The 19,755-nt window shown below is 39.1% G+C and overlaps 1 protein-coding gene across 2 annotated transcripts in view; it reads left to right on the top strand.

The window, feature by feature from the left end:
• Nucleotides 1-155: 155 nt before the first annotated feature.
• LOC309717296 (uncharacterized protein) overlaps nt 156-19,755 on the top strand; it is a 28,088-nt gene continuing 8,488 nt past the window's right edge. The window contains exons 1-10 of one of the 2 annotated variants that reach the window (XM_082551740.1): nt 156-432; nt 577-689; nt 810-956; nt 1,070-1,222; nt 2,279-2,388; nt 2,487-2,610; nt 3,655-3,747; nt 4,426-4,494; nt 10,784-10,837; nt 17,396-17,548. In XM_082551740.1, the coding sequence (XP_082407866.1) occupies nt 243-432; nt 577-689; nt 810-956; nt 1,070-1,222; nt 2,279-2,388; nt 2,487-2,610; nt 3,655-3,747; nt 4,426-4,494; nt 10,784-10,837; nt 17,396-17,548 (1,206 nt within the window). In that variant the 5' untranslated portion in view covers nt 156-242. The remainder of the gene's footprint in view (nt 433-576; nt 690-809; nt 957-1,069; nt 1,223-2,278; nt 2,389-2,486; nt 2,611-3,654; nt 3,748-4,425; nt 4,495-10,783; nt 10,838-17,395; nt 17,549-19,755) is intronic. The other variant, XM_082551741.1, reaches the window with a different exon arrangement.

Genomic DNA, 19,755 nt, shown 5'->3' on the forward strand with positions numbered 1-19,755 from the left:
CCATAAATGGAAAGTGGTTTAACCGAACTAAAGCTCTCCTTAGCAACTTGGAGAAAAAAAAAATATCATTATTAAAGTCTCGGAAATCTTCTCAATTAAATATTTTTTAAATAAACGGGCTCATACCAACAGGCATATAAAATATCCTCGTTCAGCGTTTCATTTTACCAGCTTTAGTCAGGACCTTTGCTTTTTTGGCCGCTACCCCTCTCCGTAGGAGCAATAGAGTCACCATCCGGCGCATGTGCACTGTATACTTTAAGCTAACTTTAACTTACTGTCCACGCGTGTTTAGAGTCTCACTTTGGGAAAAGTGGAGTTTGAGCCCAGGGATTTTAGAAATATACGACGCGTTTTTCTTCAGAATGGGTGGTCAAGCTAAGGGAAAAAAGAAAAATAAACCGAAGAGGAAAGATAACCGTCCAAACAGGGGTGAGTTCACTGGTTTATCATTTTATTTACTGTGTATAACGTCAAATTCGTACACACGTTTATAGAAAGGAAGAACTGTTATGTTTTGTTTTGAGTGCAGCTCTAATAAGAACTATTGTTACACGTGCACTTGTGACATCTCAGCAGATGAAGGATTTGTTGGTTTATCACCTCAAGAAAGGATGAAGGTAAGAATGCAAGAAAAAGCCAAGAAGAAGACAGCGGAGAAGTACTCAGTAGAGCAACTCCTACAGAAGGTAATGTTTACTACATATCCACAACAAGGGCAGGACCCAAATATGTCATTGCCTTAATATCCTTTTATTCTTTAAATTCTAATCAGCTACTGAGCTTTCCTTATGTACTGTGGTGTACAGACTGAAGAATGCATGGACAGTTTTGACTTTGAAATGGCCAGCCTTTTCTGTCGAAGAGCCCTGGATGTGGAGCCCACCAACCTGCAAGTTCTAGACATGCTGGGACACGTTTCCTCTGAATTAGGAGACACACAGAAAGCTAAAGAAATATCCTTTCTCGCTGCTTGTGTCCATAATTTTGTAATTTCACTACACTGCTGTGATAATTTCATTCTACTCTAATGCAGTGATTGTTGTGGCTTTCTTGACTCCCCTCTCACGTATTTCTACGTGCTGTGGAGCTTAGCCCAGATGTTGGCCACAGTAAGTACATGTACCTGGGACAAATCCACACAGGCCGGGAGGCTGTGGACTACTATACCAAAGGCATACAAGTCCTACTGAATACATTGGAGAAACAAGGAACAACAACAGTAAGTGATTACACATAGGACTACCCCTCTCTGTTTCTCTGGTTATGGAAAGTGAACTAGATGTCATGACTTTGTGTTCAAGGCTCCTGATTTTTTTTCATTTTCACAAGAGGGTGCTATTGGACAATGCATGTCTTAGTGACATGCATTGTTATGACAGATTTATGTCAAACCTATAAGCATCCTGTTGTTTAACTGTTACTGCAGACCTGTATTACTAATTTTAGATATTTACAAAACACTTTATCGACACTACAATGCACTAAAAACTATGAACTGTGAACTCAACTTTGAAACAAAACAAATTTTACACCGAAAATGTGAAAGAGTAAAATGGTAGTTTTGGAAATGGTCAGATGATGGTAGTTTTACAACTTCTGTCTTTTTTCCCCCTCAAATATAGTTATTTATTTAAAAAAGAAAATATTGCTCATTAAGCTTTTTGCAAAAGCAAAGATAAAATGTTTTCTCATTTAGAGGACATAATAATGTGCCATGCATTACAATGTTAACATTAAATTAGAACAAATGGAAGGAAAATAGAATAGAAGAATAAGGTTAAAAAGGTTAGGATACATTGTATTAATTGCACATGTATTAATGGTCAATTTTACATTCACTTATTCAATATTGTTGTTGTTTAACTTTGTGACACCATGTTTATTAATATCATTGTGAGGTCTCTTTATTACTCTCATTCAGATGTCTTAAATATATTAGCTAGAAGTGTCACTTCTAGCTATATAAGTGTGTCAGTACTCAATAACTGTGACAATGAGTCAACATGAACAGAGCAATGACTCTGAAAGTAAATTGGATAAATTTAATTCACGCAGTTTGCAACTCTGATGTTACTGCTTCCTTCCTGCTGTGACATGTTAATATGATTTCAGAGGAAAAGGCTTATTCAGATGGTGTCCCTTTTTATTCTGATCATTTCAAAAAGAAAACCTGTCTTAGATTCTGTTTCATATAAGTCTCGTTCAGTCTCTTTTGATTTGTAATGAGTAATATGAACTTTAGAAACTAAAGAAGTCTGCCCTTTGATTCATTCAGGCTCTGGCTGGAGCTGCTGCCCCACCAGATGAGGACCCCGAACTCCCCACAGAGAAGGATGTTAGTGTAGCCTACTGCTCCATCGCTGAGATTTACTTAACAGACCTCTGGTACTGGAGCACACAGAGTTATGCACTTGACACTGATAGGCCTGCCTTTGGTAATATTTTGAGATTTTCTTTTTCTGTGTGTGTGTGTGTGCATGTAGCATGGAGGAGGGGGCTGCCGACAAGTGCAGGGAGTTCATAGAGAAAGCATTACAGTATCGCCATGACAACCCAGAGGCTCTACAGCTTATGGCCAGTTACCTGTTCAGTACAGAGAGAAACCAGGTCAGTCCTCTCTCTCTCTCTCTCTCTCTCTCTCTCTCTCTCTCTCTCTCTCTCTCACGCACACACACTTGAGATGAGTTATCACCACATTAAAGCGGGAATCTGCTGAGTTAATTATTCTGAATCGTATGCGATTAATCAGCAGATGGACAGGTCATGCCGATAGGAATGTTAATTACTGGGCGGATCATTAAGGTCATGCAGTCATCTGCTAAAAAGAGAAAAGATGAGGGAAAAGCATATTGGACTAAATTTAGAAAACATTCCACAGGACCTTTTGAGTGTAACATTTGACAGTGAGTTTAGAACAATATCCTAAATAAACTTTCTGTATTTTTACATTACATGTATATTTGTGCATGCGGGAGACATTGCTAAATGAAGAGCATCTTAAACCACTGTTAATAGAAGGCATTCAAGGCAAAGGCTTTTTTGAAAGTATTTAAACATGTTTATTGTTTACTTGAAATGTAATCTAATTGAAATATGGCCTTAAATTACCACGTGGAAGTATTTGTTGGCAGTGCTGTCTGCCTCAATCATCCTCAACATGCACTGATGATACAACGAACAACATTCAGTTCACCTACCACTGTTTTTTGCAAGCTATATGTAATGGGCATTTTCAAACCTCTGTACTGTCTCTCCATACTCTCCATGCACTCATATCACCAAACTGAGCAGCGAAGGATCTGTAATACTACCTGTAAGCTGTAGGGGTCAGGCTGGTTCCAGTCTCACTTCACACCTTTCCACATCCTGTGACAAAGTCTCTTTTTCTTTTTAATTTTTTCTAAGAAACAAGAAAAAATAAATTGTTCCCAAATTAATCCAGGGGTTCTTGGTTTCTGTAGAAAATCCAATAGCTAGTCTGTGGAAGTAAATTATACAGTGGGATTAGTCTGTAGGAACTGATTTGTGTGAAGAGTGCATTCTCCAATTACTAACCCTTACTCCTTACTTACTCCTAACCCTTGCATAAGAAATGAAATGCATATTTTTTATAAAGCTTTTTATATTTATATGCTCTTTTTCTGTGTTCAGGAAGGCAAAGATTACCTGTTGAAGAGTGTTGGAATGTGGCTACCTGCGCTTAAACAGAGAGCAGCTTCGTCCAGCGCAGGGGAAGACATTCAGGTAGGCTGTAGCTGTGGGCTGGTATTTGTCTCACTTCCACCAGCCCCAGTAAGATCCTGGTTTATTTATAAAGCCCCTTTAACTAACAAGATTTTCACAGCATGCTATGCTTTATGCGCAAATATAAGGACAGCTGTACAGATTAAAAACAAAAAAGTAAGAGATAAAGAGGGAATGATAGAAGATGAAAGGTGGAGCACAGACTTCACAAACCTGTATGTATTTGTGTTAGAGTGCACAGAGAGAAAGCAAATAATAAATTCAACACCAGGAAGGGTTTTAAAGTATAAACAAGCAAAGTACAACGTGGAAATTGATAAAGGAAAAATGGCTATAATGTCAAAGCTGGATGGGCTTTGAATAGCTCAAAATAAATTGCAGATTCAAATAATAAAAAAAGTGATGTAAGAGGGTTTGGTGTGATGATTTGATACAATAATCCCAGTGACACCACTCTTATGACTCTTATCTTCGGGAGCAGGTTGATGTGAACACAGCCTGCTGACACTTTGGCTGTGATTAACAGCCACATAGCTGAAGAACGTTTTGTACCTTGAAATTGGATTGTGTTATTATCAGACAAAAGAAGAACTATGTTTGTGGATGCCTGTGAAAGCACTTACTGCAGAGGTGGTTGTATTGTCCTTGTTTTTTGTCTTCTTTCTTTCTCTCCTTCAGAATGAGATCCCTCCGTATGAGTCTCGCATCACCACAGCCAAACTGCTCATTGAGTCAGAGGAGTACGAGGTAAAATGTTTGCTGTGTCGTGCTCGTACACTCCCTTGTTGTTGTTGGTCTGTGTTTGTTTCGTGGTGGGAGGGCAGCCTGGCATTTTTTGCGTGTGCGCACATCTGTGTGTTTGTATGCTTTCCTTTCTGGTGAATAGCACTGAAGGTGGGAAGGCCATGCCTGGTCTTTATCCCCTCTGGAGTTTAGTGTCAATAATTGAAGAGTGGTATTTACAAAAAGGGATAGGGCTAAGGGGGGCACACAAGGGTGGAGGGATTGGGAGGAAGAGTAAAATAAAAAAAAAATAAAAAAAATTGAAGCTGTGGTCTGATGAATTGCGGCCATATCTCGAAACAGCATACTTCTCTACTAAATCACTCAGGAATTTCTGGTATTAATGGCCTTGATTTCAGTGGCTCACTGCCTTCAGTTCAGTGCTAAAACTCCTAACGCTGTCATTAACGCTTGAAGTCATTTTCGGTGATTACCGCCACACCAACAGCAGTTTAGCTACTTTCTATTGTGATCCAATGATTAATTTTCAGTCACTCTTGTTGGGTGGTTTATGGTTATTACTTACGGGAAATGAGAACAGTGTCCTTTTTCCCCCCCTTTCTTTTCTCCTCTTCCCCCTCCTCACACCCAAATAGCTCAGCTGCAGTTATATCTTTGGGTGCATGTGCGCGGGAGATGGGCTGTCAGGTGTATCAGTAAAATGACAACGTCTCGGTCCACAGTTTCTGACATGTCGTTTGTCTTCATCCTGCTGTTGGTGTCATGAAACCCGAACCACAAACCGCACCCATTCCTACTGCTTTATAACGTCAAATATTTTGCCATGTGCTCAAGTATGTGTACACACACACACACACACACACACACACACACACGTGAAGGGCTATTTGGAGTTTCTGGCAATTGCATTTAAGGGTGAAAGTAGAGTAAAGGCAAACAATTTTCTGTCTGTCTCTCCCAGCCTGGGATTTGGGACTTGGATTTGATAGGATCCTCTCAGCTCTTTGCTTCCGGTACTTCTCTGTCACACATACTCACACACACATTCTCTCACTTTCACATTTAGCATCTCTCACTTAGAAGGATCTATGCACAGTTTTATGCTCTTTGTAAACTTTGCGTAAAGTTGTTTACTTCCAGTAGAGTTATTAGTTGGAAGGCTGTCTTTCGAAAATGGTGCCAGAATATAACCAATTGTCTCTTTCTCCCCATTGAATAATTTGTTTGGTCCCCAAAGCTGGGCCAAGGCTTTGAAATTTGCATTAATATATTTGCCAAAAAATAACCCCAAACATATTAAATAATTTTTTTTCTTTGTTTGTTTTCTGTAACTGCATACAGCAACGTCTAGTAAATAAATGTTAATTTTAGAATGGCACAAGGTGTAGCGGTACTACCATGTTCTTTGGCAGAAACTTCATCTCATGGTCTTTGTCTGTACTTTTGTGTTATGTGGATTGAATTCAAATTAACTAGGCCACAATAAGGCAGTGTTAGTGTGGTTATTATAGTGCATAGTGGTGGGAAATAGAAGTTTACTCAAAGTCTCCACTCTTCCCCAGAAGTCTCCACTGTCTGGTCTTATTTTCCACCCCACAAATTCAGATCAGCACCAAAATTGAGCGGGTTCTTTCTTTGCCTTATGCTCTATCTCCCTCCACCAATTCTCATCAAAATGAGAAAGATTTTGCTGAAAAACACTGGGAAGATGTTTTCAAGACAAACTGTCTTTAGTGGGTAGACACTGTCACATCTCTTGGGCACTTTACTAGGTCATAGACCCGTCTCCCCACCGTCTTAAAACTCAAGGTTTCTTATGAGGGTAGGTGGTTGTCATTAAAAAGCGTCAGCAATAATAATGTCAAACTCAGAGCATGTGCAAATATTACAGTTTATTTATTTTTAAAATACATAGTTATCTTTTATAATAAAAATTTTGTCAAGACTGTGGCTTTCAGTTCTTTTTTGGAGGAAATCTTTAAAAATAAAAAACCTTTGCCACATGAAAAGCTGAATGTGATAGTAAATTTGACTGAGAAAGGGATAAGAGCATGAAAACCATGACATAGGCTGGTTGTACTTGTGCTCCATTGTGCGATTGTCTTGTTTACTTTAAAAAATGTGATAGAAAACATACCAAACACACCGTGTTAATAAATTCATGAAAACATCAGTTTCACAATTGCTGCTCTTCTCTTCAGTCAACTGTTTCTGCAAAACATGGATCTGTGCCACTTAAATTAGAAGAGGAGAAAAAAGTCACCAAAAAGGCTTTTGCGAGTCTTTTTTTCCTCCCTCTTTTGATTAGTTGAATAACTGCCAAGTTTGTTTGTGATTTCCAGAATGGAAATAGATTAAGAGCGCACGAGGGTGCTTGAAAGCAAAAGAAGTGAGAAGTGAGACAAATGTGTTGGTTTTATTGTCAAATATCCCCATATTTGTGAGAGCGCTTGCAGTGCTTAAACAGGTTTGTTATTGGTTTGATTGATGGAAAATTAATTAGGTTTTCATTTGGTTTTTGTCATTTGTCTTCATTAATGTTTGGTTCCAGCGTTTAATATGGGATACTTTGCTGCTGTTAAAAATCTTTAATCTGAATATATTTGATATTTTCAAGCAGTTTGAAGACCATGTTTTCTGAGGTTTCCTGATGTTTTATAGAATAAACTCTAAACAGTTTAATGCAATCAGTGTGGAGATGATTGGTTGCTTACTTGTTTGTTTATCAAGCAAAAATACCAACTATCATATGGTGCCCATCTTTTCCAATATGAGGGTCTCTGTAGTATATGGTAGGAAATATCATTAAAATAGTCACATCAGTCTTCAAGTTTGTTGACCTTTGAATGGGAGTGGGGGCATCAGTGATTTATAGGAATTATGTTAATATATATATTATTTACATACATAATTTATTTTGCTTTATTCTTCTATGGCATAGTTTGCACAAGGTGCTGCAAACATTTTAGACCAGACATCTCTGAATCTGCTGTTCCATCCCACAGGTGCTCTGTTGGATTGAGAGCTGTTGACTGTGGAGGCCATTTGAATGTATTGCCATGTTCAACAAACCACTGGGGTACACCGTGTTGTTCACATAAAGGAATTTACATGGTCACTAACAATACTTGGGTAGGCTATGATATTTAAATGAGGCTCAGGGGCCCAAGGCATATCAAGAAAATATCTCCCACACAATACACCACCACTTATCTTAGCATATCTTATCTTCTCATCAGACCAGGCTGTGTTTTTTCCAATCCTGGGTTGTTCAGTTTTGATGAGACTATGCACATTTTCCGTTTCCTGTTCTTAACTGACAGGAGAGACACCAGGCCTGGCCTTCTGTTTCTCTTCTGCATACTTTGGGTGTCATAAGTGGTTGTTTGAGTTACTGTTGTCTTTTTATTAGCTTGAGGCAGTTTGACTATTCTCTTCTGATGTCTGATATCTCATCAACAAGGCATTTTCTCCCAAAGAACTGCCACTCACTGGATATTTTCCTTTATCGGAGCATTGTCTGTAGCCTAGACACATTTGTGTAGGAAAATCCTAGTAGTTCAGCAGTTTGTAAAAATACTTCTGGCACCAACAACCAAACATTACAAGTCACTTAAATCACCTTTCTTTTCCATTCTGATGCACAGTCTGTAGCCTCAATGTATATCATTGGCTCATTAGATATTTGCATTAACTAGCAGTTTGAACAGGTGTGCCTAATAAAGTGGCTAGTCAATGATGTATTTTATAGTCTTGATTTAAAAAATCAAAAAACAGCGTGGTGACAGCGTTTTCCCTACTGTAACACGCGCACAAACATTACCGTGATCACCCATCACAACCACTGATTCACTTGCCACACAGCAGACAGACAGACAGACAGGTACCCTCCCCTGACAGCCATTCAAGTGTCTCTTAGCTGAGGCGTCACAGAAGCTGATGGGTAGTTACGCACCTTGTCATTGTCACTCTTCTTTGGCTGTATTTTATTTATTGAATGTTTCTGTTCTTATATTTATTTCACAATGTACAGCTTGTACTTTCCTATATTGCTTGCAAGTACAGTTAGCAGTGACATCCCCAGGATTTATTTACTTAAGTCTCGATGCCCCTGTTTACGTGCGTGTGCGTGCATGTGTGTGAGATATAGCTTGCCCTTGCTTGTAAAGTGATTTGTCTTTCTCCTGTCTCTGCTGTGCGCTCCAGTAAAATGATTCTGTTAAACAAAATTGCCTGAAGATTACACAAATGCAGAAATGGATACATGAGTACACACACACACACACACACACACACACACACACACACACACACACTGTGCACATGCCCACGATGGACATTATAAATGGGTTCCTCCACAGAATGCAGGGTTTTTTTTCTTTTGGTTCCTTCAACAGTCCTTAAAATAAGGAGGACAACATGTATGTATCGTCTTGCATGTGTTATTGGTTGTGTGTCTCTGTAGCGCACTGTTGTTTTTCTTGAACCACTTTTGCAATGTTTATTAAGATTTTTTTTTTTTTTAACCTCTCGTCCAATTTTCTGCCTCCCCCCCATCCTCCTTCGTAGTACAGCCTCTTTTTCTCCTTATCTTCATGGGAATATTAATCTTGTTGTTGTTTAGAGCATGAAGCGGCCTAAGAATCTCTGAATCTTTAATTACTCGCCCCTGGGCTGACCGGTGTAGTTAGGAAGATGTGCAGTTGGAGACGATATAATGGTTATCATTGCTCACTTATCCTGGCTCCCAGATATCTCTTGTTCTATTTTTGTAGCTCCAAAACTGCCTGTTCTATCACTTGTTTAATACCCAAGCAGTGCTTGGCTCGATTTACTGTGTGTGTGTGTGTGTGTGTGTGTGTGTGTGTGTGTGTGTGTGTGTGTGTGTGTGTGTGTGTGTGTGTGCGTGCGTGCAGCTTGTGTGCGTGCGTGCAGCTTGTGTGCGTGCGTGCAGCTTGTGTGTGTGTGTGCAGCTTGTGTGTCTGTCACTTTGTAGTGATACAGTGAAAGTAGATAGTAGATCATTCTGAAGCTGGACATGAATCCATTCATCATCGGCTGGGATTAGATGTTTTTGTTTGTGTATTTTTAATCAGTCATTAATTAATTAAGGACAATGGTATTTCAGCTGATAATTCGTCTGGCAATCAATCAACTGACTCCCTGACATGCATATTTGCACAATCTTAATGAGATACTCTCAATTAACCTGACACCCCTTACTCTATGCAGCCAACAGACCTCTTTATTGCCACCGGAACCGCATAGACTTAATGAAAAGAGCAGAGAACTCCAACGAGCAGGAGGGGGGGAATTAGGAAGCTCTCCAGCTAATAAGACTCCCTTAACAAGAAACAAGTGCTGCTTGTTGTGCTCATTGTTGTGTGCAGGCTTTTTTGTAGTGTGTGACTGTAAAGTGGTGTGTGTGTGAATGCACAGGTCTGTGCGTGTCTTTTATTCTTGCCCTTCACCACGGGTGATTGGCTAACAGTCGCCTCCAACCTGAAGTAGACAAAAATCAATATATCATCACCTGGGGCCTCACACACAAACACATGCACACACATATACCACAACCACAGGTTCCACTAGGAGGGAGACAGAGCAAAACAAACACCCAGCCTACTTTAGTCAAGGTCTGATTTCTGTAATGGAAACTTCCCACAGAAACTGACCCAGACAGTGCTGTGACAAAGGTCACCTAACATTAAACCCCTTTGAGACCTCACATCGCCTCCACAGGACACTACAGGGAGGAAATCAGACAAATGCTTTAGAGGAAGGGGAATACGGGCTCTGGGTTTGGTTGGTCTTTAGGTTTATCGTGTATCCTAAGGAGTGGAGGGGGCTACTATGAATATATGGTATTGACTGCTCTGGTCTTTCCCTGCTGCTCGTCTCCAATAAAGACAAAATGCTGGGAAAAAAGGCAATGGTAGACGGTGGCTAAAGTGACTATCGACTGTGTGATAAGTACTTGTAAGTGTATCTATTGATGATCATGTCTGTTGTCTTGTTGGTATTGACGGTGCTGTGTATGGGTTGCTGACCTGTTCGATGCTTATCAGACCCTCTGATCCATTTGATTGATTGGGCTGACTGGAAGATGTGCTAGATTGTGTGCAACAATATTGTCTTTACCTTTATGCATGTTGGTTTGTCAGTCAAACCTGAGAATAGAGGGAGTACTGATGAATTTCTACAGACAAAAATGAGTGTAGTATGATTGTTGTTTGTAATTTTAATACATTTTTAAAAATGGTAACTATCTGTTTGTCTCTCTTTAAATTAGATGGCAGTAGATGTGTTGGAGAGTCTGCTAGAAGAGGATGACGAAGTTGTCCAGGTAAGCGATGAAGTCCTGTTCCGGCTGTTGTAATTTAAGGTCTTTTTTTTTTTTATTCTACTTTTCATCGTAATTATTTCTCTCTCTGAACTTGAAAATGTAGCGTTTTGCTTAAATGCATGTTTTCTCTTTTGTTATGGGGTCTTTCAAACCGGTCGTGGCAGATATCTGCCCCTCCCTTAACCTGGTTCTGCAGGATGTTTTTTCCTGATAAAAGGGAGTTTTTCCTTCCTACTGTCGCCAAAGCGCTTTTGGCATTATATAAATACAACTGATTTGAATAGGAAGTTGTTGTGAGCACATTTTTCTTGTTTCCAGGTTGCTTACCAGCTTTGGTTGTAGAAAGGATAACATTACCACAGATTTTTAGGCAGGATTAACTTCATAAGCTACCAACCTGTTGGAGGTGTGATCAAAAAGTAGCACAAAAACTTGCCTGATTTAAAATGTGCCTTAAATGTAAGACTAGCCAATCTTCATGGTTATGTCAAGACAGCTTCTAGAATGGTTATTAATTTTAGATCAAGTCCTGTTCTGAGGTGTTACTCTGTGATTTCAGCTTCTGCAAACAGCAAAATTCAGTTGCAAACAGCTTCAGATTTTTTTTGTTATACCTTTTGTGTACCTATGTACAAACTTGCAAACAGCAGAAACAGTGTTGTATGGATCAAAGTGTGGATGTGATTGATACATCTGTAAGTAATCCTGCAGAGACAACTGAACTCACGTATTCGCTCGAATGTCTTTTAAAATTGGCAGATGTGAAAAACTTGATTTCAGTTTGACCAGGGAATACAACCAAAAATACCTACCATTCTACTATTTACCTGTCATAATACTGGTGCCAGGCAAAGTGGGGAAAGAAAGCAGCTGAGTCTGAATTTCAGGGTAGTCTGTCCAGACTAACTTTGGCGATTCTTAATCTTAATCCTGAGTTGCCCATTTTAAAACTTTTTTTTTTTTTAATATTTTGTTTCCAATGAGCCAAACTCTTGGTAAATTTTTTTTAACATGGTCTAGAGCAATAGTTCTCCAGGCTTTCTTGTGCTCTCTCAAAATTGTTCTTTGGAGATTGGCTACTTTTTCACTCATTTTCATTTGTTACACCACTTATGAATCATCAAGCATAAAAAAGCCCCTTTACTCAGGGAAAGATCCAGTGTTGTGTATACATATAACAGACAACTTGGCAAACAACCAATTTTAAATTGTTTCCGTAGGCACTTTATTACTAACAGTCTGTCACAAAAACACATAATTTGTTCCCCTTTCTTTTGTCGAATCGATGAAAAATAACAAAGATAACGCAGTTTGACAGGCGTAACATACCATTTTTACAACAGCAAGGTGATTCACAAGAGATATTAGCTGAAAAACATTCTCGATATGGTGCGTAGTGTGTCCTTAGAAAAATTAAGGAAGCTGGACAAGTAGAATGCAAAGAAAGACAACAAAAGGACTAAAACAACACCTGCAGGAAATGAACAGCGTCTGAAAGTCAAATGATTTAGAAATAAAAAATAAGCAAACATCAAGGACCTGACAAACAAATATTAAAGGTTGCTAAAGGAGGTCATACCAAATATTGACTTTCAAGCTTGTTAGAATTGCGCAAACTCTGTTTTTGCCTTGTATACAGGATTCCCATGTGTGTTTGCATATGTGTCAATAAGTCACTGCACTTGTTACCCATTTTCCTAGCAAATATCTAAAAAATGATTAGAGTGCTTGTGAGTTTTGCTCTCTACTGTATGTGTGCGATAAGATTTGATGTCATTTTTGAGTCCAGTTGATAAGATGTTTATATACAGTCATTGGTCCTCTTGCATACAGTCTTTTTATAATACAGTAGAAACTGCTGGGTAGGTATAAAGCAAAAGCAACTCTTTTTCATTTCAGTGGGAAGGACAGTATATAAAAAAAATGAATGTAGACTCCAGGTTCGCAAAATTATTGAATTTTGTAAATTTTGGACTTTATGATAAAGCAGTTTGGGCGAGCGTATCTTGTGTTGGCTATAGTAAGAACTTGTCACATTCAGTTTCAAAATGCGAAGAGTGCAATGACCAAAATGCTCACCTCAAGGCTTCAAGACAGAAATACAGTAATCTTTGGATGACGTCATAGCGGTTCACACATCTAGAGCTTAGTTCCTTCTGCTGAGCTCTGTGTACTCCCTGCATTTGCATTGCTTCATCTCAGCACTTATGTGCTCACACATAGAGTCTGGCGCTGAACTTATTAGAGTGAATTGCAGTATTTTTCTGTGCTTTAGTATGAGCTCTGTGCTGTCAGTGTGCTCAAAATCCCCACTGTCGCTGCAATAGAAAGCGAAGGTGTGCCACTAAGTGTCAGACAGAAAAGCACGGTCGTGTCTCTCTCTCTCTCTTTCCCCCACTCCCCCTCAGGCTCAGCCTCCCACACACCCCTCAGCTGACAGATTGAGAGCAGTCATCAGGGGGCTGAACTTTTAAACTCACTTCAGAGACGCACTGCTGTGACACTCAATTTGAGCATGCCCACAGCCAATCAAATATTGGTACTGTCACCAGTTCTGGTGGTCAGAAAGTGTATCGTCTGATCACAACATGGGTACATTGTTAGAGTCATATCTGTGATGTCAGAAATGTATGACAGACACATTTAAAAGCATTATATTCTCTCTCTCTCCCTTTCTTTCACCTCTTTGTCTTACTTTTTCTCTTATTTCTCTCTTAAGTGCAGCAGATAAGAGGTTAGCGCTCTACTCCTTCTTCTTTCTCTTGCATATCTCAAAGTTGGAACCTTACTTATATAACGTTAAGTCTGCAAAAACAAGTGAGCTACTTTCTTGCAAATCTTGTTTCAAAGGTATTCTGTTGATTCATGATGCTTTTGTTCTTCCTTCAGTAGCACCATATGGAAACTGAGATGTGCCTTCACTTTGAAATTTCAATAGTCCCAGCGATTTGATTGACACACACAAAATGTATTTTATTACGTGTGCCTCGGTCTGGGGTTGGAGTAGGACACAGTGGATTCTCTGAAGTTCTTAATTAGCAAACTTTCACATGTTTTAATTCTGAGTGCAGATGCTCAGGCAGACTATACTACAGACGCAAATATTTCACAGTGGACCATCTGCACAGAATTTCCTAGCATTGTTCTGAGTGTTTAAAGACAGGCTTCTTATTTCTGAAGTTAAAATTTTGAATTTAAGTGACCCAATTACACTGTCTCACTTGAATTTACACATTTTATTCTAACTTCTGCATTCAGGGAAATGTTTTAGTGATAAAAATGTCGTACCGCTGAGCCTGCAACAACACTACATTTCTCCAATGCTGCTGTTGTTCTGATAAGTATGGCTGCAGGGGGTAGCCTCCCACTCAGCATGCTGAGTGGCAATTCTGAATTCAGTGTGCCATGCCTTGATGTGTTTGTTAGCTAAATGGTTGATTTGGCAGGGGCGCTGGTCCCTACTGCCTCTGCTCTCAGTGAATAATGAATAAAGCTAATATTTGTGTCTTGATGCTTGAAGAACAGTGGGTGGGTGATCTTTGGCCTGTGATGAGAGGCGATCTCACACCTCCAAGTTCACTGAGAGTTGAACGTGAGAGTGTTTAGAGGTAGAGGATGAAGCACAAGTTAGTGTTTGAGATTATGCAGAGGCAAAAATGTGTTATTGTGAAAAAGAAAGTAAATTAGGTACTTTGGTGTCTTACAGCAAAGTAACTTACAGTTAAAAATATCATTCCCTTTTTGAACTCTGTGGAGCAAATGATCTATTTTAAAAATATTGCTCTAGGTTTTTTGATATATATTCAGCTGAGACGAATCTTAGTGAACTGATTCTAATACTGTGAGTTTGCTAGGTACACCTTTTCAACTGCTCATTAACAGAAATATCTTATCAGCCAGTCATGTGGCCACAGCTTAATGGACATGTAGACACGGTCAAGACATGACCTGCAGTTCTCTGGATGAAAATACCTCGTTCATGCCAGAACTCAGAGGAGAATTGCCACACTGCTTCGAGCTGACTGGAAGGGAATAATAACTCAATACCCAGTTATTAATCCAGAGGTATGGAAGAGAACATCCCTGAATGCTCTTCATTGAAGCAGATGGGCTACAGTAGCAGAAGACCACACCAGCTGCTCAGCTAAGAACAGAAACCCGAGGCTACAATTTGCAGCAGCAAAATTGGACAACTGAAGGTTGGAAAAATGTTGCCCGGTCTGATGAGTCTCAATTTGTGCTGTAACCTTTAGATCGTAGGTCAGAATTTGGTGTAAACAACATGAAACCACTGATCCATCCTGCCTGGTATCAACAGTTCAGGCTGCTGGTGAGGGTTTAATGATTTTGGGGTATATTTTCTAGGCACACTTCAGCCCCTTAGTACCAAATGAGTATCTTTTAAATGTCACAGTTTGCTTCCACCAGGATATTGTGGTGTGACGTGAACAGTGACGTACAGTTCGCTGTGCTCCAATTGCCTCCTAAGTCTCCATATCTCAATCCAGTAAACCAGCTTTGGGATGTGGTGGAAAATTAGATTTTCATCATGGACGTGCAGCTGACAAATCTGGAGCAACTGTGTTATCCTATCATGTCGATATGGACCAAAAATCTCTGGAAGAATGTTTCCAGCACGTTTGTTGAATCTGTGAAGTGGAGTAACATAGTAATAGCAAGGTGTACCTAATAAACTGTCTGGTGTATATGGTACAAAACTCTGATTCATACATGATAAATAATTGTTTTAGCATATTAAGTAATACTTCAAAATGCAGTTTATTTAATCTGGTGTTGTGTCAAAAGATAAAAACATATTTTAAAGCACATATTTGAATATTCTCACATTGATAGTGAGCTAGTAATTCTCTGGTGGGCAAATCAAAAATCCACAATCATATTTATTGGTTTAAAACTGTATGGTATTTAAAAGCTTGACTCAGTAAATGAGTATTGCACAACTGAACAGATGTTTTTCTTCTAAAGCAGACGCAAGTAGTAAGTGGTAGAAAATCCCTCTTTGCAGTTTATGAGCAAGAAAAATACCATGCTGTGAAAACATTTAGACACTTAAAGAAATGAAATGGCATTTATGTTGCATTGTTCTACTCCTATTCACGCCCTTATAAAGGTCTTTATTGAATTTGTACAGTGCTTTGTTTATTATACACTTATGGATGGATGCATTTGGAAGTGTGTGTGGGTGGGTGTGTGGGTGTGGGTGTGTTCTAAGGTGTCGAACCATCAACAGTCTAATTTTTGATAACCTGCTCAACTTCCCAGGTAGGGAGGGGTTTTAATAAGCCTCATGACTGTGACTTATTCACGACTACAAATGTTTTTTGTTTATCAGTTCACTTCATTTAGTGGCTCTTCATGTATTCCCAATGTGTAGGTGATGCATCTCAGTTTGTTTGACTAGTGTGATGATCGTATACTGAGCCAAGTGAAAGAGATGGGGCCATTCAGTTGGCAGCTAGATTACCTGGTTAATTCTAAGAAGGTATTTGGATGTGGTAGCCTAATAACAGCCTGTGCTAAAGAACAGCTTATCTATGATTTAGATGCATTAGAGCTGTTGTTTATCTGTGACATCAGGATTTATTCTGTCTCAGAATAAACCTTTAGGATGTGATTGCATGCTTAGGCTCAAAAAGCCTCGACACAGTAAAGGCAGGGAGTCGGTGTTACTTTATTTGAGGGAAATCTGTGTATATTCTTGCTTTTCTGAGCATTTGATAAACAGAAACATCTATGATGTTTGTGTAAATGATACCCTAATCATCACAACTTCTAAACTAGCAATTATAGTTATTCCTAGGGATTTCTTTTCTTCCTTTCAGTATTGTCGCTTACAAAAATCAACAGATTGTAGAACGTCCTGCTTTGTGAAATATCATGCAGTCACAGATAGAGTCTAAAGTGTTGAGACTCCTTGTTCTTATTTTAGTGTGATAGTTCTTGGAGTCTTTTGCTATATGTTTGGGATCACAAAAACATACTTGTGAGGAATAATAAGGTACAACACTCGAATTATTTGTGGAATCAAACCATATTAAAACCATCATTTAATGTAATGGCTAGTGCAAAACTGCCAACAGTCTAAATTGTGAACATGATATGAATTTAAAGGCCCAGATGTTATTTTCCTGAGGCAATTCATTTTTTCATTATGTTATATTATGTTACAGTTGAGTATTTATTTTACTAATTGCATCTTTTGCTACAGAGAGGGGGAAAACAAACTGAAAATTGTGAAAACAAGAATTTTGAAGTTAATGGGAAGCTACACTTATGGGCTATCATTTGTAAATGAGTACATTATGTCATGATTTTGTCAGGGTGAATTATTATGTGAGTGACTGATTGCCTGTGCGTGTCTGAGACTGTGTATTTCTGGTTCCATGTAAAATGTGCGAAACCCGTTTGTCAAAGACGGATGTTGGATTTCATTCTCTCTGAGGGTCAGAAAATGTTTTCCCCTTGTCGTAACTGACTGTCACTCTAAATCTTTGCACCTCACAACACATAAACTGTCTGTGTCGCTTTGCCTCGCAGGTGTGGTATCTCTCTGGCTGGGTGTGCTACCTCCAGTTGGAAAAGGCAAAGGAGCAGCAGGAGAGGGAAGGAAGAGAAGCAACAGAAGAGGAAAAGGAGGAGGGGACGGCATTGAAGGAAGCTGCCAGATCATACTTGACTAATGCTAAGAAGGTAGTCCAGTCATAATGACCTCATATATATGTTTCTAAGCTAAAAAGCTGGGGTGTAGTGGAAAGAGTGAATAAAAACTGAAAGCTGTCATTTGAAATTATCCAAACCCTTTTATTAAACTTGGTACACAAAGTTAATAAAAGGTTAAGATGACTGCTTTAATGATGCACTGATGACATGTGTTCACTGGCAGTGGTTTTTAGAAGTGTCCCTGAGTCTATGCAGTGTTTTTCATTACACGGTCGCATCTGTTTTTAATGTAGTACTGACTAAAGGTCTGAAGAGCAAGGCAACTCGGCACTGATTTTTAGCCTTGTCCCTTGCTTAGAAAGATTCCTTCAGATTCTCTGCATAATTTAATGTTATGTTGCGTAGATGATGAAATCCACCATTTTTTTTTTTCAAGCACTGTTCCTAAACTTTTGAATCATTTATTCAACCAGAGTTGTAAAGAACTCCAAACCCACCTTAGAATCTGCTTGGAATACCACATAACTTAAATTAAGACGTGTTCCAGCAGGTTTAAACATTTGTTGAAAGTCTGTGTGCTACAATTATTCAGCTATTTGATGATGCAAGTCATTTTTTTAAATGTGCATTTTACATAAAAGCAAACAGGGTTGTAATATGAGCCATTAAATCTAAAGCTCAGTATAGCTGTCAATTATCTGTGATCTCAAAATAAATGATTCTTTGACACTGCACTGCCATTGTAACACATGTGTGTGTACTTCACTAAAGCATGTCCTTTCAGGACTTTTTTTTTTAACTTCTAGTACATCACATTTATCCATCTTAGTTATCAGAATCCCATGGCCAGTGCCTCATTGTCTTTTGGCCGTATACATGCAAAAATGGAACAAAATATGTTATGGTCCCGACTTCTCAATGGTGATTATTTGTCTTACATTACAGTTAACGAAATGTTTTTCTGGTTCGGCAAAAACAAAGAACATGAAGATGCCACTCTGAGGTCTGACTAATTGTGATGAACATTTCTTCCTATTTTTTCTGTAATTAAAAATAAAATTCTTCCAAATAGATCAAGAACACAATCTTTAGATCAATCTATAATTAACGCATGATTAGCTGCAGACCAATATACAGTTTGTATTTTTATATTCTAGTTATGTGTTTCCTTTCGTAGTTTCTGAGTAGTAATTGTGGGTACAGATGGTTATATCCAGCACACTGTCACAATAGTTAATTCTTCTGAGAGCTGGTTGTCATAGAAAGGGTACATGCAGTACTGCGAATGTGAGACGATCCTAGCTAAGCTTCACTGTTGCTGCGGAAATGTCTTTGTATAATCTCAAAGAAGTGTAAATATACCCCCTACTCTCTTTCCTATTCCCCCTCACACACACGAGCACACTGTCTAATTCATTCTGTCGTTCTGTCAGGGAGTAATGCCTCTATGGAGCAGTGATTCATGTTAGTCTAAAATCCAATAGGCTTGTAAATCAGACAGCACGGAGTGACGGATGGCAGGCCCCACCTCTGATTTTTCTTTTTTCTTTTTTTCTTCCACTCTTTGCTTTCCTCTCCATTTCACCTCCTCGCCCAACTACACACCCCTTTTCCTTCTCTCCTACCCCGCCGTGTTCTTCTAGAGATGAGTAGGGACAGCTTAGTGACAATATATTGACGTCTGTCTCTGTGGCCAGCGGTGTATTGATGGGCCTATCTAACAGGCTTCCACTGGTGATGTCCACAACTGAGATGGGAGCGAGGTGGACTTGGAGCTGCCAAGCAGGAGAATGGAAGAATCTATCAGGATAAAAATAAGTGTGTGCAGTGTGTGAGATTTAATAACTGGGGAGAAAAAATAAAACAATCAGAAAAAAAAATGGAACTGAGAAATAGGGTCATTTAAGTACTAAGCCATTCTTTGCATGGACAAAAAAAAGAATGCAAAGGAATAAAAAGGTGAAAAACTGGCAAAGAATTGGGTGAGGCATCGGAGCATGACAAGTAAACAGCAAAGCAGTTTCTTTGTAGAGTGAGCGAAGCAACAGGCGCAGAATAATGTGAAAGGTAAATGCACAAAGACCTTGAAAAGGTGAGATGGAATGTGGAGGGAAAACAGCCCCCTCGTGGTACATTTAATTCCACAGCTTGGTACACAATGTACAGATGTGTGCATCTGTGCATTGTGTAGCCGCGATGTGCAAACAAAGCTTGGATATAAAAACATTTTTTTAATA

This window comes from Aulonocara stuartgranti, assembly GCF_965226115.1.
Source record: "Aulonocara stuartgranti genome assembly, chromosome: 11".
Lineage (NCBI taxonomy): Eukaryota > Metazoa > Chordata > Actinopteri > Cichliformes > Cichlidae > Aulonocara > Aulonocara stuartgranti.